At 29.7% G+C, this 25,557-nt stretch overlaps 2 protein-coding genes and 1 long non-coding RNA gene across 14 annotated transcripts; 1 reads left to right on the top strand and 2 right to left on the bottom strand.

Moving 5' to 3' along the window:
* Positions 1-222: 222 nt before the first annotated feature.
* cnk (connector enhancer of ksr) lies at positions 223-9,562 on the top strand. The gene is made up of 12 exons (XM_035884983.2): positions 223-399; positions 1,047-1,636; positions 1,892-2,002; positions 2,081-2,331; positions 2,424-4,636; positions 4,747-4,876; positions 4,967-5,461; positions 5,553-5,696; positions 5,797-6,542; positions 6,687-7,091; positions 7,167-7,396; positions 7,482-9,562. Exons 1-12 carry the CDS (start codon positions 342-344, stop codon positions 7,695-7,697), a joined length of 5,589 nt encoding a protein of 1,862 aa, XP_035740876.2. The 5' UTR covers positions 223-341; the 3' UTR covers positions 7,698-9,562.
* PNUTS (Phosphatase 1 nuclear targeting subunit) lies at positions 9,504-25,312 on the bottom strand. 11 transcript variants are annotated; one of them, XR_014983165.1, is made up of 12 exons: positions 25,221-25,312; positions 24,916-25,106; positions 23,783-23,848; positions 22,739-22,923; positions 20,403-22,267; positions 12,975-13,201; positions 12,600-12,744; positions 12,160-12,480; positions 11,907-12,066; positions 11,077-11,815; positions 10,545-10,682; positions 9,508-10,280 (listed from the first exon to the last, which is right to left on the bottom strand). XR_014983165.1 is itself a non-coding variant. In XM_085662314.1 (11 exons), coding segments are annotated over exons 3-11 (3,651 nt in total). In that variant the 5' UTR covers positions 23,786-23,848; positions 24,916-25,106; positions 25,221-25,312; the 3' UTR covers positions 9,507-10,680. The 11 variants fall into 11 exon arrangements, 10 of the variants coding, with proteins under 10 accessions (XP_085518441.1, XP_085518442.1, XP_085518443.1 ...); XM_085662314.1 differs by having other exon boundaries at positions 9,507-10,682; positions 11,073-11,815; XM_085662313.1 differs by having other exon boundaries at positions 9,507-10,682.
* Positions 14,870-20,270, bottom strand: LOC118449874 (uncharacterized). 2 transcript variants are annotated; one of them, XR_014983166.1, is made up of 2 exons: positions 19,123-20,270; positions 14,870-15,512 (listed from the first exon to the last, which is right to left on the bottom strand). It is a non-coding gene; the product is annotated as an uncharacterized LOC118449874 (long non-coding RNA). The 2 variants fall into 2 exon arrangements; XR_004840502.2 differs by lacking the exon at positions 19,123-20,270 and adding an exon at positions 17,040-18,095.
* Positions 25,313-25,557: the final 245 nt, after the last annotated feature.

The following is a 25,557-nucleotide window of genomic DNA, read 5'->3' as shown; positions in this document are numbered from 1 at the left end:
GTGGCAGACCAATGAGAGCGTAGAGAGATATGTGGCGCCACTCCAATGAGACGGATTCTCAATGAATTATTAATAAGCGAGACGAATTATCATATATGATGATACTTATCTACATTTTAAGCAATTGCTCAATAAACGCATTTCTTTGCTCTTTATTGCATCTGCGATAGATGCGCAGCGTAGCGTGATCATTAGTAATTAATATGCGAGCATATGTAAAGGTATGGTAATTAATTGTTTAGTTATCGACGGGGCAGACTTGGAATTGGCACAATTGAAGATGAACTCGGACTGCGGAGTGTACTCTCGCGTTTTGTGAATTAATATATACGGGTCGGGACATGGCGTATGTTAATGTAGCCGAATGGAAAACGGATCAAGTGTGCGAGTGGTTAAAAGGTGCGAACAAATGTTAATAACTTATGATATTATTTATGCAGATTTATTTGTGTGGCAATTATCGCGAAGCCGCTTTTTCACGAGAGAACCAACGAGAGAGCGTGGGAAATATTTTTTCGATTGTAAAATTTTCCCTCTTTACTCTTCTCTCCTCTTTCTATCCCATCGTCTTTCAATTTATCGATGCAAGAAAACGGCGCCTTCTTTGTTCGTTAGCAAGTATATTCGAGGAAAAAACCACGCCTTTCTTCCTACATTCTAATTGCATAATTCGTTAATTATGCTTCCTCTTAATGGCAATAATGAATGACTTCTCGTATAATGAAAATTCGTTTGACATTAGATCGTTGAACTAAATGCTATTGTGATATTAATCAACGGAAGTTATTTACATCCTGTTTCATTTCTTTTTATTTTTCATGCCTTATCGTCTCACCGATTCACTACAATGTCTTTAATTTAATTTTTAAAATCATAGACAATAGAGTTATTGTTTAATTATAATTTTTTATTTTATATCAAAATGATTAATAATAATTTTCTTTTAAAATTTTAATAAAATTTTATTTTCAAAGAAATAGTTTTATATATTGTAGAAATAAAATTTTATCGTTGTTGATAAACATAGATTATTATTATTATTTCAGGATTGGACAATTCTGTGCTCCCTTATGTTCATAGTTTTATGAATCATTTTGTCAATGGACAACAACTTTTAAGTTTGAGACCTGAAGATCTAGAACATCTTGGTGTATTAAAACTTGGCCACCAAGAAATTATTTTAGAAGCTGTTGAATATTTAAGAAATTTCCATTATGAATTGGATCGTGAAAATTTGCAGCTTTTAGCACTTCGTTTGTCTTGTCAAGCGCATAGCTTGTACAATGAATTGTCACGTCAAACTGACTCTAAGCCTGTTACCACACAAACTTTATCAGATGTAGCATCGGTAGTAATGACTGTAAAACCATTAGTAAGATGGCTAGATCGTCCTCCTTTCAGTGGTCAGCTGGATTATAATGATAAGAAAGCAGAATTAATGAAATTAGCATTAGAAATGGCCACTTGTGCACAAAGAGATAGATTTGCTGAGAAACCAATAGAAGAAATCAGATCTACTTGTGAACAATTAGCAAAATTGGCAGATTATGTAATACAGGATGTTGCGGATCCAATGATTTTACAACCTGTAACTTTAGATTTGGCTACTTTGAAAAAAAGACCTGGCGATGAATTGGTAAGATATTATATTTTTAAGTAAAAATAGTTTAGTTGAAACATCCTTTTTAGATAATGCTTCGTACATTTTCTTATGGTATTGTGATTGTCATTTCCTTTATAGATAATTAGCTTATATACGCATACACTCACATACACTGTTATTATAGAAAATAGAATAACAATATAATATAAAGTTTTACTTTATTCAATATGTTATATTTAATATATATCAACAATGTACGTATGTGATGAATTATAATTTTTTTTCTAGGGATTTTATATCTTGCCTTCCTTTCATGGAATACATCAAATAGCTGATATTAAATTTGGATCTGCGGCGCATCAATGTGGCAAAATGGAAGAAGGAGATGAAATAGTTCAGGTAATATTCTTTAAAATTCTTATAATTATTTCATTATTATCAAGTGTTATTTAATCGGTAGTAAAATATAATTATCAGATAAATTATCAAACTGTGGTTGGATGGGAAAGAAAAAATGTATTGGAATTATTTCGTGAGAGTCCTAATGAAATACTTTTAACCTTGAAAAGAAGGCCAAGGCACACGAAAGTATACGGACAAATTTATATAAAGCCATATAGACTTCCAAGCAATAAGAAAACCCCATATACGACAAGATGGCAACACAATCTTCCGTCTCCACGGCCTGAATTGTTAACTATACCTGATTTTACTATGCCCTTGCCAAGGTATATTTACACATATATGATATTTATAAATTATATAAATTGATATAAAATGTAATATTTAATTCCATTTTTCGTACATTTTCAATAATCAGGCATGCACCAAAGAATTCTAGCCCACAACCAGCAGGTATTACAGATACTGCTAGTATACTTGATACAATGGCAACTGATAGCAGTGATTCTGATAGTGAAGTGGAGCCACCTGTATCTGTTCGTTTGTATTCAACAAAACCAAGAAGTTTAGTTCAAAGAAGAGCTACGATAACAGGTGCTAGTCCAACTACAAAGCATGGCGTTGATATTGAACAATTTTGGAAAGAGTTAAAACAAGAACATAGTACTACATTCCAATTAAGAGATAAGGCAGCATCCTGTGCTCATAGTTTGGATAGTGTACCATCAAATTTACGTCCACAAACATGCCTAGGTATAGAACAAACGAAAAGGAAAAAAAGACCTGATATACAAATAGATGATAAAAAAGAAGAATTTCAAGAAAAATCAAGTGAAACTGATATAACTCATATGGATGAATGTAAAAGTCTATTGCAAGAGATGAAAGAAGGTAACAAATCAACTACAATTCATAGGGAGGTTCCAACTGTTATTATCAGAAATGTCGATAGCCGTTCTTCTCAAAAAATTATTAATGCTACTACCAGAAATAATATGAGTGATACAAATGTGCCTTTAGATGAATGTAATAATTGTATTAGTGATAGATCTAATAATAATAACACTAAAGTAAATGGTAGTGAGTTTAATGCTAGTAACGTTAAAGAACGTGGAAGATTAGATAAAAGTTATAGTACGCCTGCATACGATTCTATAGAAAATAATGTTGGCATTGATAGGAAATTATTACTTTTGGAGAATACATTTGAAAAAACAAATTCTTCGTCTAATATTATGAATTCAAAGGATAGTAAATTTAAAATGACTAATGAAAATAAAGAACAACAGAATTTAGAACATATAAGCAATGAAAATAGCGAAGAAAATTTAATTATTAATGTTTCACAAAATATTAATAACCTTGAAGATAACATTCATTTTAAGAATATAACAGATTCTGCGCAAATAAATATACATAATACTAATTGTAAAGATTGTTTGAAAGAGAACCAAAGCAATATTGAATCTATAATATCGGATACCGATATATCTGATAAAGATCACATAGTGGATAGCATACATAAGCAAATAGACAATACTACAAAAAATGACTATCATAAAATTACTGAGAACAGTGTAATTGACTATGATACGAAAGAAGAAACTAATTGTACGGAACAAGAGTCCAATAGCAATAATGAAGATGACATTGCGCTTAAAAGATTTGGTAAAATTTTACAATCTAGTGACTATGATTCAATGGAGAAAATAACAGAACGACAATATTCTAGTTCATATATAAAAGAGACTTCTACAGATGTACAGGACGAATTACCAATAAATAATTGTTGTAGCTCTAATGTAGAAATGCAAGATATTACGCAACGTACGACAAAGATTCAAATTAGTCCAAAGCCACGAAACAATAGTATAAAACATTCAAGTCCTATTGTTGTTGAACCTAAAATACACTCTTGTAGATATATTGAATTACCGAAAGTTGAATCTACTAAGAAATTTGAAATAAGGTCACATTTAATACCTCCTGAACCTCCACCTCGTAAATATATTCCTAAACCAGAAGTACCTGAATCTGGTAATGTTCCAAAATCAGCTGGTAATTTAGGGAAACCTGTAATATCGCCAAGACATCATATGAGAAAAGATTCAAAAAGTAGCAACATTTTGACTGAAAAAAGTAGCGATGTAGATCACAATGAAAGTGATGATTGTCTAAGTATTTATTCTAAACGAGTGGAAAAGTCATCAAATTTAAATAATAAATTAAACGCATCAATTGATAATCAAAGATCAATACCAATTGATTGTACTGATCTGAACTTTGAAATCTGTGAGAAACAGTTAAGAGAAGAAAGATTGCATTGTGAGAAATATGAACCTTTTACAGAAAAATTTGCCGTTTCAAATAATTCATTGTCAGATTGTTACAAGTCTGATAACTGCTCTTGGAATAGCGATTTTTCTGAAAGTTCAATCTGTACAAGACAAGAGCAATTATTGGAATCGAGATCAAATATTGGCAAACTCTTGGAAAAAGATAAGAGTTTCGAGAAAGTTGTTGTTAATAAAGCTATGATGGTAGCTAGAAGTATTGGTTTACATGGAGGATTAAGTAAGTCTTCTAATAACAGTCCAAGGAGTAATAGAAAGAGAAATACTTTATTAGCAAGTAGGTAGTCCAGTATAAATCTTATAGAAACGCGTTCTACATTTATTTATATATTTATAATAAATCTCTTTTCTTTTTTTTTTTTTTTTTTTTTTTTTTTTTGTCAACAGAAAAAAGAAATATATCTGTAAAAGATCTTGGTGTGGGTGATATGGAAGGATGGTTAACATATCGCAGTAGAGGTGCAGGAGGTGCCTGGGCTAGGGCATGGTTTGTTTTAAAACGTGCAGCTTTGTATAGGTAAATATATAAAAAAATACTATTAATTATTTAAATAATATAAATAGAATAATAATTTTTTTTAATTATCATATTATTATACATATATAGATTCAAAATGCAAAGCAGTACAAAAGCTGACTGTCTTATAGCATTAACAGGCTTTACGGTATCTCAAGCAACAGAAGTCAAATCCAGAAAGTATGCTTTTAAGGTTTATCATACAGGAACAGTATTCTATTTTGCTGCTGATACAGAAGATTGTTTAACTCTTTGGCTTGATGCTGTAAATAAAGCGACGTTAGGAGCAGACGTACACAATCGAAACAGTGCACTTTTTAGTGAGACTGATGAAAGTGACAATGAATATAAAAATAAGTTGAAATTCGCTCATACTCCTGAAAATAAACCAAACATGGAAAAATCATTTGGATCTTTGAAGAAGACAGTGCGAAAGGATCAATTATATAAAGATCATGAAGTTAGCGGTGCGAGCTTAGATAGAAAATATTTAAGATTTCTTGGTACAAGAAATCAAAATGTTCCAGTACCAACAGCACAGTTTAGAAGTTATAGAAGAGTATTACCGACAAATATGACAAATAAGTAAGTATTTATATATAAAATAAAATAAAAAAGAAACAATAATGAAGTTTTAAAAAAAAAACAAGATTTATATAATGAAATTTTTGTACAGGAAAGAAGATTGTATGGCATATTCCCCGGATTTACAGATGACAATAGCAGGAAGTACATTTTATGGTTTAAGTGCTTCTCAAAGTGCGACCGATATGTCTTATAATAATCAAGAAATGGGTGATTATCGACGTACTACAGATAGGTAAATATCTTAAATATCAACGTATTATAAATTTAATACAAATACTTTTTTTCGTATTTGTCGTATATTTCATATTTTTACTATTTCATTTTACGCACAGGTGTACCAATTATCGGAGTAAAAAACTAGATGAATTGCAAGGATTTATTACTTTAGAACAATTTATGTTGTCTCAACAAGAAGAAGATCAAAGACAAAATACAGTGCAAAGATCCGTATCTCCTCGAGTTACAGCTATGACGACTAATGATCACGTTTATGCTCATCATAGACACGTTAGCGATGTTTGTTTACCTAACGAAGAATCATGCGCTGCAGATGCATATGTTGGCGAAGGAATTGTTTATAATCAATATAAAAATAATGGTGAAATTTCTTCATCGTACAAACATTCAAAAACATCAGATGAATATTACAAGACTCGTCAACAAAATACATCTTTAAATGTTATTTCAAATGATAAAAAAACAGATTGTGTACATGATAAATCTTGCAAATGTAAAAATGCAACGCAGCATAAAAGACAATTAGATGTAAGTAGCAATCATAAAAGAAGAACCCAAGAGAATTTATCTCATCAATCATTTAGACAAAACGATTCTTTATCGAGACGACATGAATTCTCACAAGCACCTGTACCAACGTGTCATAGTACGCCTGATACTCGAAATGAGAGTAGACATGGGAATATCAATTATGATCGTAATGCACACGTATCTACTCGTGATATACAGTTCATAAATCATAAAGAAAATAAAAGATCAAACGATTATTGTATCCCACAAGAAATAGGTACTCTGATAGATGATCTTCGATTAGTATCAAAGAGACTTCATAAAAATGAAGGTAATTTTATTATTATTATTATTATTATTATTATTATTATTATTATTATTATTATTATTATTATTGTTATTATTATTATTTTATTATTATTTATTTTCATTATAACATCTTGTAAATGATTATATATGTAATTATTATTTAAAGAAAATTCAGGGTCTAGTGGCGACCTTACATATTTTGCTTCTTCGGATACATTACAACGAGCAAAAAAGGAGGCGACTGTAACACGTAAAGGAAGTTTTAATCTTGCAAATCATTGTCGAGATTATTTTCCTTCGGACAAACGTTGGCTCGATTCTTTAAGATGCGTTGACAAAAAAAATATAAATTATGATAGAAATCGATTGAAAAATGCAGCACAATATCAGCCTCCACCAATACCAGCTTCGCCATTCGAACAAGAAGGAATGAGAGCCACTTTTGAAATGCATCTTGATAAAAAAGATCAAGTTCAAAAAACTAATCGCTTGAAAACTTTATTTAGTACAAAAGGTCATCAGAAGCCATGTACTTTAGATTTACCTAAAGATGGCCAAAAGACTTTACTAGGTAAATTAAAAATCATTTTATATAATTATTATATTAATAATTTATATATATCTTTTATAAATTTTATTTATATAGGCTCACCGAGATTACATAGAGCATTGTTTTGGGATAAAAATTCTAATCAACAAAAATCTTCTATCGTTAGTGAGACTCAAAGTCCTGGTGATAGCGGAATCAGTCAGTCTTTAAGTTCCTTCAGTACAAACAGTCATTCCCAAAATCTAAGTTACAGTTGCAGTTCAGTTGGTTCGATGAGCGATTGGAGTCCAGATACTCCAGGACCTAATTCACCACGCATATCTAGAGTAAGTAAAAAGTAAAAAAAAAAATCTTATTGATTTGTTTTAATAATTAATGTTATATAGTAAATAGTAAAGTTCATATTTTCAGTCTAATGTTGGCCACGCATACCAAAAAGATTATTCTTCATCAGACAGAAAATGTCTATCTCCGCCAAAATTACCTTATATACCACCACCAACATCTCCACCTCCTGATTATCCTGGTTTGGAGTATCCACCTGTATTTGAACCTGGTACTTATTCTTTGTCAGATGCTTCCTTGTTACGTAATCGTAACAAGACTGTCGATAATAATATTCAGTAAAGAAGAAATACATATGTATATCGATGTATATACTAAAGTACTTTAATAGAAACAACCACCAAAGATAATTCTCTTCAGTGTTACTGTAAAGTATTTCTCATAACGAGAAGATTTCTATTACTTTAACTAAAATTCAACTAGTAAAAAATCTCAACTTACTATTTAATTCAAAAAATGTTTAGGAATGTACCTCGTATTTGAAGATTTTTACAATGATAAATTGGGTATCCTGTTTATAACTAAGTATTGAAAGGAACAGTTTCCCGATTATATAGACAACTGGAAGACTGAGATTATTGTTATTTAATGTTGTCTTTTAGGTGCTATAAATAGTGGTTGTGTTCAAATCTAAGAACTCCAAAGAATTCCACTTTACTATTAATATTATGTATATAATTAAAATTTTTAGATTTAAATGATTTTCAAATATTACTTTCTTTTTCTTTTTTTTTTCTTTTTTTTTCTTTTTTTTTTTTTTTTTCTTTTTAAATAATTTATGTACTTTTTATGCATATCATGTATTCATACCAGTGGGAGATATTTTACAATATTATACTATCTAAGAGTATAATTTTAAGACCCAACAAATTTTTATTATACTTATATGCCTGATTCTTTTTTATAGCAAGAATTTAAAACGAATTTTCATATTGAGAAATATATACATTTATGTGTGGGTTGATATATTTCATTTATACACACATATGTATTTTATGAAGTCATAATTTTATTATAGAAATGGTAAAGATAAATTTTTTGTATGAGTTTTTGTGTAGGATTTTTTCATATAAATATATATATATATTTTTTTTTTTTTTTTTTTTTTTTTATAGTTCCCACATATTTTTACAAATAATGCAATAATAGATCTTTTAAGCTGCTTGTTTTAATAACAGTTTATACAAAAGCTGGTGAAATACCAATACTGTATCTCTAGTATTATTAGCATATTAGTATATTGCTAATCATTATATATAATTCATTATCGTCAATTGTTCGATTGTATGACTATAGTATGGAAAGAAATTATGTTGTTTAATCATTACTAAGCTTCAAGTTGTGCAAGAAAATTTTTACGACACAAATGTGATGAATCGCGAAAGTGCCTACATATTTTTTTATTGTAAATTTTATAAATAAAAAATATTAGAAAATAGTAAATAACTCTTTACTTAAGAATATTTATGAAAAAAAAAAAAATAAAATGAAAAATTAATAAATTTTGTATATATTAATTAGGCAAATAATAAAAATCTATAACGAACGCTAATAAATTTTAAATGCACATTATATTTACTGTTAGTACTCATTAAGGAAAAAAAAATTTTGGAAGTATTATTGTAATGAACAATATATTAATTTTTTTTACTCATATGACTTAAAGCTGCAATTTATATGTAAGCAATATATTTATCCGTTTTAAATTTGCTATTTGTAGTTTAATAGATTTTGTTACTATGCAAAGAAAATTTCATTGGTTGGCACATTTATTTTATAACAATTAAAATATATCTGTTGTAAAAATCTATGTAATATCGAGCACTTTTTCAGAAATCTGTCCAATAAAAAAATGTCAATATTTAAAATCTCATTATATTATTATCCTTCTTTTTTATTGGAAGCATTTAAAGAATTTATTGCGGCCCTTATTATTATTCTAAGTGATCATTTAGCTAGGATGTCTGGAGAAATATTATCAGGACTGTTTATAATTTTGTAATTGAATTATCCTATGTTGGCAATGTTTGGCTAAAAATTAGCAATAAATACACCATTATTTTTAAAAATATTTACGACTTATGTATTTTTTTGAAGCCGTGTTCTTATTATATAAGATTATATATACAAACGTAACGATTAATCATATACAAAAAATTAGCTACGCTTAATATGTAAAAAATTTTTAATACAATGCTATTGTAAATATTTTTCACTAGATTGATTCTTTATGCGTTCTTTTTTTTAATACACTAAATATAGTACGGCATCTCATTCACATATACACAATTCATATGCACTCTCATATCATCAAATTCACTTTTATACAATCAAATATTTTTCATATTTAACAGTCTCCTTTCATACTTATGTTTACGATTTGTACAAAATTTTACAATTATATTTACAAAACTTATATATATTTTTTGTTAATTATTTTGTTTAGAGATTATTTTAATAAAAGTATTATTTTGCTATTTGAACTTTTGGTGTTCTGTCATATAAGTTAGAGTTGAAATCGCACCTCTATAGCAAGAAGCTATATTTTTTCTTCTTTTTTTTTTTTATAGAAATCTACGAGTCATAGAATTGTTAATGATAATAATGCATGCAAATGTAGAATATTGATAAAGTTTTTCTGGAGACATAATACATTCTATCTTTTTACAACTGCAACCTGGCAGCATTACAATTCGTAGTTTTTTTTTAAGAAGACCTGAAAGATAAACATGGTAAAGAGATATATTGGTTTTCATTCTCCTGATTTACCATTCATCACTTGTTTACAGTTCCTCTTCGAAGTTACTCATAATTGTGAAGTAGAAGACACGAAGAACTTGTATATACTTTTACGTTTTGGATGACCTTTTAAAAATCATAAGAATAGCCATTTACAAAATGTCCTGCGCGATTGCTTCAGTATAGGGCACATAATTATGTGTATGTGTATGTAACAATTAAAACAATACGCAGGAACCTTTGGCTGTCCAGCAGCTAGGGAACCTGGTAAGTTTTTATTCATTCTTTAAGACCAATATCTCTGATTAGCAACAAAATAAACAAATGCACGAGCGTGTATGTATGTGTCTGTGTGTGTGTGTAAGTTGAAAAATAGTTTATAAGAGATACCTCTTAATGACTAAACATGTTCTCTTGAGCTGCAGAAATTCTCGTGAAAAATGAAAAGCCATCAGTAGAAGTACTTGTATCATATCGAGAACTTGAATATTCGGGAGAACATAAATGCTCTTAGCTGCTCAGTGGATTCTGTATGAAATTACACAGAAAATATCATCAAATATAGTAAAAAAAAAAGATTTAAAAAAAATTTCAAATTTGATTACTCTCAAATTATTGATTTTACAGATTCATCTTACTTTACTGCTATTTGCAGTTTTATCTAAAGATTGCAACAGTTAATAAAGCAATTGGTTTGCCAAATGATTTTGATGATTCGATCTCTCATGAGACACCCGCTTTGTTTTTTAAATTTTTGTTTAGGACAACAGATAATGGCAGTATCTTCATTTGACAGACTTGCAGGAAGATTATTAATATATTAATTGATATTTTAAAATGGTGGACAATTAACACCAGGATGAAGGTACTGACATTTCTCGCCTACTCGACAATAACCATTTTTGGTAAATTGCATACAAACACGTGGTTGTTTGCCGCTTCCTCTCCATCCACCACCGCCACCTCTCCAACCTCCTCTACCAGGACCACATCCTCTATACCAACCAGGACCAGGACCACCTCTGCCTCTAACATGCATCGGACCTCCTGGACCTCGTGGACCTTGAAAATTAGGACCAGGACCATACATAGGTCCTGGAGGACCTTGGAAGTTATTTGGATTCATATTATTGAATCCCATATCTTCTGGTCCCATCATACCATAACCATCTTGTTGATTATACATAGGTGGTGGGCCCATCATACCAGGTGGTACCATTGGACCACCTTCCATTCCTTGAGGAAATGTTCCAGGTATATTTGCCATAGGATTAATTCCTACATCAGGTACAACAACTTTTCCATCTCCTGTTCTCCAACCACCACCACCAGCAGGTATAGGACCTGCCATTTCAGGTGTCATTTGCCCCATATGTGTTGGAGGTATCATCTGTTGGGGCATTTGAGGTATTGGATTTATTGGTCCTTGTGGACCAACAGGTGCCATCATTGGCTGTTGATTATGTGAATAAGGTGGATAATGGAAGTTTGTTATTGTGGAAGGCTGAACAGGTAACTGAGGTTTCGGCTCTGGCCACGTTATATTTGTAAAGTCTTTTTCGCTCTCCTTATTGCCTGTAAGATCGTCCAAAGGAATAATTTTCGGATCAGTAATTATATGATGACGTTCTTCGTCTGGTTCTGCTGGTGAATCAGGTATCCTGCAATTATAAAAAGAAAGAAAAAAAAATAAATATATGTAAATAAACAATAAGTATTATTTCTTATATCAATATTTATCGATAAACTCACATGCTTCGATTAAAATAAAGTGCTTGAAGAATTCCTTTTTCTCTTGCATATTGAATATCCTTTTCTCTACTATCTTTGCCAGGTTCAACCAATGCTGGAGGTAAGTCAATTGGAATTAATGGTTTCCATCTTGTTCTCTCTTCCATCAAATCTTCATTACCTAATAATATTTAAAATAATATATATATATATATAAATGTTTTTTTTCTATTTTATCGATCTTTCTACCAAATAATATTACAATTCAACTCACTTAATTTTCTTGCCATTTGGAATGCTTCCCTTTCGTTTTGTTTTTCCATCTGTTTCATATCGGTGAAAGTTTTTGTTACATTGACCCTTTCCGTCTCGTCCAATTCGAAATAACGTATCGATTCTAAATCTGTCTTCCATTTTAAAGTTTTTTTAGGACCTTTACGTTTTTGTAACAAGAGAACACTTCGAAGTCCGTCGACATAACGAATTTCAGGATAAGGACTATTTTCTTTCTTCAATGAATCCAAACCATCGGATGATGCTTCTTCTGGAGAATCAGATGTTTTTGTTTCTTCGGTATCATCTTCTGGTGTCGGTGCTAAAATAAAATCATTGAAATATTAATTGTTTATCTATTTTGTTAAAAATAAGTTTTATAATAATCCCAAAAATTGATCTATTTGATTATGTAAATAAAAGGAGGAAAAAAAAACGTACTGCTACTCCCGTCATCATCGTTATTATCTCTGCTATCCTTTTGATTATCAATAATATCTTCCTTATCTCTTTTTATTTCATCTCCATTGCTTTCTTTATCTTTCTGTTCTTTATCTTCTTCTGTTTCTAACGTATCTTGATAAAACTTTAACAAAAAAAAAAAAGAAAAAAAAATATCAGTAAAGTACCAATAAAATACCAAAATAAATATTATAAGTTAATTTATAAACTATATATAATTATAAAAAATTCATAGCGAGATATATTACCCATCGGTATATATATATATATACCAAGATAATTTGGTATTGAAAAATATTCATTTAAAACAGCATTGAAAAATTGTATTTACAAATAAATAAAAAATTTAAGTACTTTGAAATTAGGTTTGACAACAACAGGAGATTTTTCATCGGTACTCGATGGCGATGTAGGTGGTGGTGTGATTTCACGACTATCAGCGTTAATTATTTCTTGCTTCTTTACATCCGACGAACCATCCTTAGTTATCGAAGTTCTACGCTTTCGTTTCCTTGGTTCTTTACTTTTAGTTGATGCTGTTAACGCATCCATAAACATATCACTTTCTTGTAGCATCATCGCTGAAACATTCAAAATTACAAATACTATAGTGAAATATTATATCATATACGTGGGACAACACAATAACAACAACAACAACAAATATATAATATATAATTCAAATATATATACATATGTAATGGAATTTATTTCAAAATGAATCTCTTTTTCTCTCTGTGCTTTTCTCATACATATAATCCAATGTGATCTAAAAAAAAAAGAATTAGATAGATTTCACATATTGATATATTATTTTTATTATTATTATTATTATCATCATCATCATCATCATCATATCAAGAACGAAGTGTTTAAATATTTAGATAAATTCGATTTAACAATCGATCTGTTCAAATAAGTAGAAAAAACAATCTAACGGTATGAAAGCTTTTTCAATAATCTAAATTAGCATAAATTGTAATGATACAATTATATCTTATCTTTAATTAAATATTTTTGATAAATAATGTATAACATACTAACAATAACAAAAAAAAAATATATACGAATTCTCTTATTCGAATACTTTTATTATAAATATTTAATCGCGAAATTACTTATAAAAGCTAATAAAAATGACATCATGTATTTAAAAAAAAAAAAAAAAAGAAAAAGAAAAAAAAAGAAAAAAGAAAAAAAAGAAAAAAAGGGAAACGATTTCAACATTTCAAATACAGCAATCATTTAACTGTTGTCTAATATCTAAACTACATTGCACGAGATAACGTGTCTATTCTAAGCGAGTATAATTCCATTCAAAACTTGATGTATATAACCGAGAAATTGAAAACAATGTTATCTATTCTTTACGCTGATATATATATATATATGATTGAATTTTTATATTTATTTTATTTTAACAAAGACGTTTTTTTTATGTCAAAACAATCGATTTCAATGTATAAGTAAGACGTATTGCTGTATATATATGTAGATAAAATGATTTTATCTCTCGTATCTGTAATTAATTAAAAAAAGTCTATTAACGAGGAAAATATATCTAATAATCTATAAATGCATAATTTCTCTTTCTCTCTCTCTTTTCTTCTTCAGCTTTATTTCTAGAGATAATCAATTAACGTTAAGGTAGAAACGTTTCGTTGAATCAATAAAACGTTGAAATTGATTGATATAATCTTACTTTCTCAAAGTTTTATTAACAGACGTTTGAAATCGCATATCGCATATTATGTTTATTCTCGACACGATTATCGCATAAATCATTCAGATAAATAACTGGAAATAGCTCTCACACACTCTCTCTCTCTTTCTTTTATATCGCAATTATTAAAAGTAAACTAATATGTATATAAAAAACGCAAATAAATTCGGCCAACTCATTAAAAGCTAATAATTGATCGATCGATCGTTAAAATGATCTATCCGCGAAGTGATCTTGCAAAAAATAATTTATTACTTTTCTTTTTTTTAAATTTATTGAAACTTTACGTTATATTATTACTACACAAAATTACTTTCATTTAAATCCTCATGAAGTACCTCTAAAATTGATAGAAATTATATATATATGTGTTATATAAAGATGACTTTTAATATACATGAATAAATGGTGTTACGTTTATTACGTATACGTGTATATATATATATATATATATATATATATATATATTTATATATATATATACACATAAATATATATATATATAAATATATATATATAAGTGCAAACGGTAACGATAAATTATATACGAATGAATGGTAGTATATTATGTATTTAAATATCTAGAAGAACGCGCGCGCATAGGAACAATGCTGTAACGCATGTCGTTGTTTTTTCCCCTTTTAAATAGCGCGCGAGAATTCAATGGACAACAAAACATCTATCAAAAGCGTTATTATATTTTTCTTACTTTCTTTTGCACAAATTCTTTTCAAAATGTTTGACTTATTATAGAATATTATTGGAAAGAAACGCTATCAAACGCTGATGTTAAATTACGATAATGCGAAAGTAATAAAAATTGATCTTCCTCTTTTATTTATTATCAAAACAATAGCGACAAAGCGTATTATCACTGTGTATATATATATCCTATAAACATACAAAAAAAACTTTGAATGGTTAAAATAAATAAATATAAAAATTAAAAATCAAAAAAGTAAAAAATAAATTAAGAAATTATTTTCAATGATACGTTATTTAACTTTCAAGTAAAATGTTTATCAGTGAAAGTTATCTCTAAACGCACGGAGATTTGAACAAAAGTACCGCTTTTTTCGTTTCTTCTCTTATTTAATTTCCTTCCTTTTTTTTTGTTCACATCGTCACAATTATTGCAAACGAATGGTTGCTCCTTGAATTACATCCAACTGAAATCAACATATACAATAAATAACAATAATAGAAACACTTACTATATATACAATACCAGTGTACTAAAATATGAATTGATCAGGATCAATATTTTCTAGCTTCGTTCGAAATACTTTTTTGATAAAAATAAAAATAAAAAAAAAAGAACAACGCAGGGATATAATTTTCATAATTATTATATAAACGAAAGAAAAAAGAAAGAAAAAAGATGTATATATATATATAAAGAACAATAAATTGCAAATTTCATCAAAAGGACTTTTGAAAAAAAAACCCTTTCGAACGTAGTCTCCGTATATTTTTTGTTTTTTCAAAAACAGTTGACAAATTAAGTCTATATATTCTAGTTCTATTAATTCTTATTAAAAAAAAAAAAGATATATATATAAAGGGAAGAAAAAATAAAAAAAAAATTAAGAGAAAGAAGGATAATGGGAAAAAATAACAGAAGAAATTTGTCAAAGTATTGATAAAAAAATTGGAGGAAAAAAGAGAGAAAAAGAAACGGAGTGTTCAAAATAATCTTTTAACCCGACTTGAACGTGCAAAGCGCAATATACGATGCATGGTTAATAGGAATATATGCGAAGGTAGTGTTGTTTCTCGTACGTAAAGTAAACGCGAGAGAATCCAACGGTGCGCGCGCGGCGCAATGCGAAATGTGACAACGTCGCAAAAACATCCGCCCGCTTTCGAACCTTTCCGAGTCGAACCGAGAGCGCCGCGCGTCATTGCGCAATTCCTCATCGCGCCGACACTATACACCACCACTACCATCACCACCACCACCACCACCATCAACACCACCATCATCACCAACCACCACCAACACCACCCCACTACTACTCTTTCCCTCTCTCTTCCAACGACCTTCCCTCTCTCTCTCTCTTTTTCCTTTTCGCCCTTACGCGTTCACATGTTGCAAAAGTTTCTCTTTTTCAACTTCGACATGACGACGAAAAAAATATAACAAAGAAAATGTACGACGACGATACGAATTATATATATATTTTTTTTGTTCTTCTCTACGTACTACTATTTGTTTATTTTAGCAAGGCCCTTTGATACATACAGTAATCTTGCCCAAATAAAACGAGTACACATTCGTGAGAAGCACTCTTTTTTTTCTCTTTTTATATATCAACATATTTAAATTCGCGCCAAGGAAGAGATATAAGAAAGGAGTTATAATTTGGAATGTTCAAATCAACGCGAAGCAAACGTTAAGCACGCTTTTTAATGATAATTAACAAGCCAATAAGCGCGATTAGATTAAAATGCGTCTCAAATTTTTTTTTTTCTTTCGCACCGTAAGAAGATAGTTGATATCGTTTGTAATATTCTGATTTTTTTTTTTTTAATTTGTTTTCCCACCGTGTACATATATCTTTTTCAGAAAGTATACATTATATTTCTAACGATATATAAATCGTTCTTTCTTTCTTTTTTTTTGTCGCAAACCTATGACATAATATATAATATATACGTATATTATTTGCATAATTTTTCTCCCTTGCCCTTACCCCTGTTCAATCACGTTCCCGTAATATAAAACGAATCTTGTTTTTTCTTTCTCTTTTCCTTTGTCTGCTTGTCTTTTTTGTTTTTTTCTTTTTCTTTATTTCTAATATTTTGTAAAATAAACGCGTGACCACAGAGCATCGAAGAAGGCCACAATATCGCCATGCCGATGACGTTGTCTCATCAGAGGCGTACAACAGACATCATCGGGTTACAGGTAGTTAAAAAGGCCCGTTGATCCTAAGGGCTCCTCTTTTGCCCTCTTGAGGGCGTCGAATATGCAGCTTCAAATTTTTGTGCTTTTTAAATGTGTATATATATATATATTGTATATATATATATATATTTAATGCGTTCGATTACAAAGGATCGACACATCGTTAAACACTATTTTTGTTTTGTTTTTTTTTTCTTTTCTTTTTCTCACATTGCTTTTGCTCGTTTCTCATTCGCTCGCGCACGCATACGATTCTCTTTCTCTCTCTCTCTCATCCTTCTCATTTTTCTATCTCACGCACATACTCTTTCTTTCTCGCCTTCTCTCTCTCTCTCTCTCTCTCTCTCTCTCTCTCTCTCTCTCTCTCTCTCCCACTCTTTTCTTTCATCTTTTTTGTTCTCTCTCTCTCTCTCTCTCTCTCTCTCTCTCTCTCTCTCTCTCTCTCTAAAAAGGATTTCGGGACTTCACCCGTCCCAAACAAATGTCGATTCTCTCTTTCGCTCTCTCCCTCTCTCTCTCTCGCTCTCTCCCTCTCTCTCTCTCTCTCTCTCTCTCTCTCAATTATATGCACTGACCAATTGTCCGCGAGTATGCTGTGAATTAAATAATGAGAAACGTAACTGTGTTATCATTTAATTTTTAATTTACTAGCATTACTGTTATCTTTCTCTTTTTCTATCTATCTATTTATTTATCTATAATAAAACTATATTTTTATTTCTCCTTCTCAAAAAACAAAAAAATTCGAAATGGTGTCGTAATGCATTAGGAATATTACAGGAATTTATTATTTTTGTCCTCGTCGCCTATTTGAAACGTAAAAATCAACTAATTATTCTTAAACTTACAATCAAGTGACGTTGATTTCATCACTTCGTTGTCCTTGACCGAGAATACAGCGAGGCTACAACGATTTCATTTAAACATAATGCAACTCTGGCATACACACGTAGAACTTGTTACTGAAAGGAAACATTTCTAAAAAGAATGTTTTAAAAATAAATAAATATATATATATTATATATTATATATATATGTATATATGTATATATATAGACTGAAATTTTAGCGCAATAAGCTTCAACATTTGAATAAAAAGGCATTGTGAAAACAAGGAAACAAAAATAAAGTTACATTATTTAACACATTCCAGATAAAAAAGAAATATCATAAATATATATTCTATATAGCAAAAAATGTTTCAGGCATTATTTTTATTTTAATTAAATTTAATGGCATTATGTAATGTTTATTTTTCATATTAAAGCGACACCATTTCGAACGTTCGAATAAAATGTTGTAACTACACCTCATTTTATTTGATTATATTTTAACCGAGAGGATGGAAATCTGGATGGGCCCACGGTAAGTGTTTGCTTTATCAAGCATTCAATGAGCAAGATATATAGCAGAAACCCAAGAGTTCAATATTTCCAGATTTCTGATCAATTTATTTAAAATGCTTAAATAGGGTGTACATGTACAAGGGAAGAAATATGGACAGACAAAAGTTGTTTGTTGCCTTACCTAGGGTAGATTTAGTACTATCCTGAAGACTCGCATTGGTGCTCGTTCATTGTTGAACGTTTTAAAACACACACCCGAGAAAAATTAAATTTCGGAAAAACTTGACACGTTTATCTAGTAAATTTGTTTTGTTTGTTCTTATAGAGAGAATTTCACGTGACTTAATTTTTTTTTCTCTCTTATTTTTTTCTTTTTCTCTTTTGTTCGATCGTTCTCCGAAAATGATCGATATATATATGTATTATATTATCGCATTATTTTATTGCACGGCACTTGTCATTAGATTTTACGTGTATGTATATATATAACTGTTTTAATGAATATTTTTTAACGAAGATTACCTGCTGAATCTTCTTAACATATGAAATAAATTGAAGTCGAGGAGATCCTAATTTCTTCGTTCTTCTAACGTGATGACGATGATGATTATATGAAGAGAAAGCACGAGAGAGATCCATATTATCCAATTCCATAGAAGTAGAACAATACTGACTTTCTTAAATCTTCTATAAGACTCTAATAGTAATATTTAGGGAAGCAGTATAGGGTGGCATTAAAAAATACAAGTTTTGAGAAATGCCTGTAAGAAACGATGAATTAATGTGATGTATAAAATAGAAAGAAAAATAAAAGAAATACAAAGAAAGACAAAAAAATCGATCGAAAGGAATGATTTAGATAGACAAAATACTGATATCTCATTGGTATATAAAGTATTATGTAAAGTATTGTCTGGGTGTATCTTTCCTGGAGGCGTCCACCTGCAAACTCAATATTGAAGAGTTAGTAATAATTCTTAATAGTATGTACTGTGCCGATGTTCAGAGGTAATGTAAATTGTTAGATTAAATGTTTATTTATGCATAAATAACACCAAATAAAAAAAATTTAGTTAGTCTCTATAATACACTTCTTATGTCTCAATTTTTTTTCTGCATTTTCTTAATACTATCCGGAAAATATTAGATACAGAACAATTAAGATATAAGTCAAAATTAGTTGGAATGACTAAAGTATTCACACAAAATAAGCAAAAAATAGAAATATTTTTTATTAATAAATAAATTATTATTATTGTATGTAAAAGCAATTGTTTTAAAATAATAATGAAAATGTAATATTGTATATATTTCTATTGTATATATAAAATTTTAAAACATAAAAAGAAAAAAAAGAAAAAGAAAAATTAATAATTAACTTAAAAAAATCCTTTTCATAAATATAGAGCAGAAAGAAGTATATGTAAAAGAAAGTATTAAATATAGAAATTTTTAATTATAAACATGTAACCAATTTAGTGTTACTTTAAGTGAAACTATTACTTTAAGTGAAAGTATTATATATAAAAGAGAAAAAATATATACATAATAGTAAATTAAATATTATTCACAAAATAAAATTGACAACAATCAAATATTTTAAAATAAAAATTTGATAACAAAAAGATTAAAGAGAGGCTAAAAATTTTAAATCGATTAAACCTTAGAACATCGGCAAATAATTTTTTATGACCAGATAATAGATTTCTCTACCAATATGCCTATTTCTTTGCACTTTGAAATGTAGGCATTATAATAATATTTTATCAAACACAGCATCTGAGATACTGATATATACTTACGTTTAGGTTTTGGTGGTATCAATTTAATGCCTCCTTTCTTCTCATCACTTGGGGGTGTAGTTGGAGAATCCAAGGACAGCTTCGCTCTCTTATCTGATGGCGCAAGTACCTCTCTCAATGGAGAAGGTCTCTTCAAAACTGGCAGCTTTGGAAGAGGCATCATCTTCTTGTCAACGACGGGGCTTGATTTTTTTGCAGATCTGGGGGGTGGGGGTTTTACTTCTTCTTCTAGACCCGTAGACCTAAACTTAGAGTTAAACGTTTTGACAGTCTTCGGCCTTGCTGTTGAATCTTGCGTATTTTTTCTGCTTTCGATGGAAATGGAAATATTCTTTTTCTCTGACACAATGACAGATTTTTTTCCTTCAATTTTATCTTTATTTTCCTTAGAACTATCTCGAGAATCTGACATTACTTTCTTGTTTCCATCACCTGTTTTACTATCTTCAGATTTCTTTTTAGGTATTTTTCCTAACTTGGAACTTAAGATTTGACCTTGTACTTTTTCTAAAGTTGCTTTATCTTTCTCTGCTTGATCCTTCTTCTGTTTTTCCTTTTCTCGTTCTTTCTCTTTATCAGATTTGTTTTTATTATTGGAATTATGCTTACTAGATGAATTGGAGTGATGCTTGTCTCTATCCCTGGAAGACTTATCTTTAGAAGTGGAACTCTTTGATGTACTGCTAGATGAAGAACGGTGACTACTAGAACGATGAGACGTAGAACTACTACGATGCGAACTAGAGCTTGCGCCATGTTTAGAAGAACTTTTGGATGAAGATGATGAACTATGATGATGATTACCACTTTTTTTGTCTGAACCACTACTTGATTTTTTATCGTCTTTTTTGTGAGAATCTCGATTTTCTTTATCACTAGATTTATTGCTATCACTTGAAACAATATCTTTACCATCTTTATTGTCTATTATTTTAACATTACTAATTCCAGTCTCAGTACTGTCCTTAGAACTAATTGTAGATTGCTTCACTTCACTAGAGATTTGATCGGATTGTTCAGGTTGCACTTCTGTCATATCGTCTTGTTCACTGTGCACTCCTTCACTACCTTCAAGAGTTTTTGTTTTTTCTTCATCTTCTTTTAAAGAAAACACTGTATCTTTAACTTCTCCATTAACTTCTAAAGTTGTATTATTTGAAGTTATGTTGGTGGCATCAGTCTCTACTTTTGTAAGGACTTGTTTTCCATCCCTTATTGTAATTTTATATAAAGGAACAGACGATTGGGAAGACACTACAACAAAAGACTGTTTTTTTGTAGAAAGTTGACTAGCTTGTTGTTGAAGTTGTGTTTGTTGTGGTTTACTAACAACTTGTAATTGCATTGGATGTTTCTCTTGTAAATGTTGTTCTTCTACTTGCTGTTGAACTTGTGTTGCTGTAATAATGGACTGTGGACTTTGTGTAAACTGCAAATCTTGTACATGTACAGTAACACTCTCCACATCGTCTGCGCCTTTTTGTATACCACTATTAATAGAATACTGTTGCTGTTGTGATTGTTGTTGAGTTGATTGAATTATTAAACCTTGTGCCGTAGCACTATTACTTTGCATTGGTATCGTCATGATATGGGCTGGTACAGAATTTGGTGCAACTTCACCTTTTACTATCTTCAGCCATTGTTCAACAAGACGACTGGCTAATATTCTAACACCTTGATGACTTCCTTCTTTTGATAAACCTTTAATAAGTTTTGGACAATTGTTACTTTTTAATCTGTCTACATCTACTGGACATAATAACAGGAGTTCCAAAAGTTCTTGAATTAATGCCCAGTTTTTAGCAAGAATACCATCAGTCAACCACATATGAATAAGATTCCATCCACCAGCAGCCATAAATCTGAGAACAAATATATTCGTTTGATAACATCTGCATGCATTTTTAAATAATGAAAAAAATAAAGATAATTGATTTATAATGATTACTATCATTTTTTAAATTTAAGAACTCAAAATATTCATAACATTTAATAAAAAATGTAATAAGTATATCAATGTAAGACTCATATCAGTAAGTACAATTCATTAAATAAAATTGTTCAATGGTTTTGGGTCTCATATTTACTTTTGCATGTAATTATATTTTACACAAATACAACAAAGTATATGTGTATGTCAACATGCTATATATACTTATTGTAAATAAACAAACAATTGGATACACAAATATAGATACAAGTAAATCAATCAAATAAGAAAAAATGATATTCTATATGAACATATGTTTTAAAATTTTTGTATAATTCTGCAGATTGAAAAATCAGCTATTATTAATCCAATTAATAAAAATTATTCGAATTTTTTTACTTACTGACTAAGCAGATCGGTGTTAGTGGTTTTTAAAATTTGTATATAAATGCATTTGGAGACCAATTTCTTTGAAAATTTCGTCATTAAGTTAGCTAATCGGTTAACTTCTTCTTTACTTTTAATACCTCCCGTTGGGCCCAGTAAAACACTGAGACATTTGAGTAACGACAATGGATCTATACGTGGCTGTAAATGAAATAAATATCACTATTATTAACATTATCTCTTTTTTATAAAAATATGATTATGATTTAATACGTCAACTAATAGATTTTATAATCTTAATTTGTAACAAAATCTAATAAATTAAATACTATGACACAATGATCAATATATAATTTCAATTCTTTATCTTAATTATAAATAACATATATATCAGGAGAATAGTTATTTTATATATAAATGTTAGACTCATATCAGTAAGTATGGCTGAGATCAAAACCATTCAATGGTTCAAAGTCTATTTTATTTATTTTCGCATGTTTTTGTTTTCACACCATACACAAATGATGAGCATGTGTGTGTCTTACATGCTATCACACATTAAAAATATGTAATATATAATTAATAATTGTGATTTAATTTTTAGACAATTTTTTAATTAAATGTACTAACCTATACCTGACAACCCGTATAACTCATATGCCCGAGTTAGAAAACACTTAACGATGATAAAAATTTAATACAATGAATAATAACAAACAATATGTATCATCTATAAGATAATGCATTAAGTTGAGATTAAACGATAGAAAAAAAAGCGTAATGATTTAATCGAAATTAAAATATAAAACAATTAATACGTATAATTTCAGTAACAAATAAAATACGAAGGTTATTGATCTAATATCTACTATCTACTTTTCCCCTACTTCTCTCCCAATGCCAGTAAAAAAATTCGATATATATATACACATACGTACATACATATGTATGTGTGTATATGTATATATATATATATATATATATTACGGAAGTGAAATGTTATCCGCCATTTTGAAAAAGTTCATACAATTCGATTGCTCATAAATATAAATCGACTCACCATTTTGTAGTTATTCTCGATGGATTAGTGAATTTCGAAGAGCAAGCATAGAATCATGATGTATATCTGTAATGAGAAAAAAAAAAAGAATATTGGAATTCACATAGGTGAGTCAATGGAACACGCTCGGTTTCACCGCCATTTTGTCGATCGTTACCACGAACGGAACGACTAACTACGAGGACTACAAGAAGTATCAACTCGAGATCGATTATTATCTTATTAGTAATGCTATCTAATAATTTGTTGACGCTTATCGAATGCTACCTCAATATTTGAAAATAATCCATCGACGTATTATAAAAATCTTCCTGGCATCGGTCTTACTGATCGACCCATACGGATTACTTTCTACCACGGAAAAAAGTATTAAAAATTATAAATTATCTAATAAATTGATTTTTCCTAATGATCTATAGATAATAATCATTTCTTAATAAAAATAAACAATCTAAATGTGAATATTATCAACTATGGACTTTGCAAAGATGCAGGTACAAGAAACGTATTTCAAGCAAACGTTGCTCACTCGGTATCCAACTGGCGAAACGCTTGTTGCGCAGTCATTCTACGCATCCCCCACCCGCATCATATATAACGCCAACCAATCAGAAGCTCTATATCAGCACAACGTTGACCAATGATCGATGCGACCCCACCTTATCGCTGCGTCACCATTTCTATTTTTAGCACGCCATAACCGTTCATCGATAGAAAAATTTCGACCAAATTCTATGTATGCGAACCAGCACTTTCTAACACTTTTACTTTTTTTTCTTACTATAGCTCATATATGACATGATTGGCACTATTAATTCCCGAATATAAAGTAATATTCTATCTTCGCTTCATGTTACGTCACTTATTGATTACAGCACCTTGTATAGAAATATTTTTTTCAAGCCTTACTTTTTCATTTAAAACACAATGAAACGGATGTTGAAAATCTGACAAGATTTCGTTAACTGTAACTAACGTGATTAATCGTTTCTTTATTGTCGAATGTGTGTGTGAGAGAAGAGAGAGAGAGAGAGAAAGAGAGAGAAAGAAATGCCCCGCCCCTTTTGTTATAATTGCAAAAAGAAAAAATATCAACATCTTAATATTTCTGGACAATAGGTAAAGCCACTCACATTTTGATTAAAAATTATATCCTTTTTATGGAAAACATATGTTCTGCGGTGCATAAGAAACTCTTAATATTTCTTATACACGATTATGACGACGTGGACCTACGAAACTTGATCAAAGTTCGACTTCACATTGAATCAACGCTAAGCGAAGCTGCCGTAGATCCGAGTGTATCTTCTCGATGATCTGCCATCTGCAATGAAACATTACTTAAAATTTATTTTAATTACCTTCGAAATGATTTTCTTGCGAAATCCTGTTGGAAAATTACGACAATTACTTAAAACTTTAACAGAACTACTCTCACCTATGGAGCGTAGCAACCGCTGTGCTACTGAAACGGAAGTTTCTACATCGCCTTAACTGAATCAAATGCAATCCTATATTTTTACGATTTCATTTTATTTGAGCAATTATGATAACACTGACTAAAAAAATATCTAAAAACTAATTTTTTCTTTTCGATTAATTTTAATTATTCTTATTATTAAAGCAAATAAATATCTGTTTAAAGTTTTATTTTGATTAGTTTATTTCACTAACAATTGATCCGTGGGATACAACGCTAATCAGTGTTATACTTTTCTATCCTATTGAAATAATATAATATATTATAAATACAATCTATTTTATATTTATTAATG

This window comes from Vespa mandarinia, chromosome 17 (genome assembly GCF_050613455.1).
Source record: "Vespa mandarinia isolate Hongniang chromosome 17, ASM5061345v1, whole genome shotgun sequence".
NCBI lineage: Eukaryota > Metazoa > Arthropoda > Insecta > Hymenoptera > Vespidae > Vespa > Vespa mandarinia.
The sequence above is the reverse complement of the archived record's forward strand: the minus strand, read 5'-3'. Positions and strand labels throughout refer to the sequence as shown.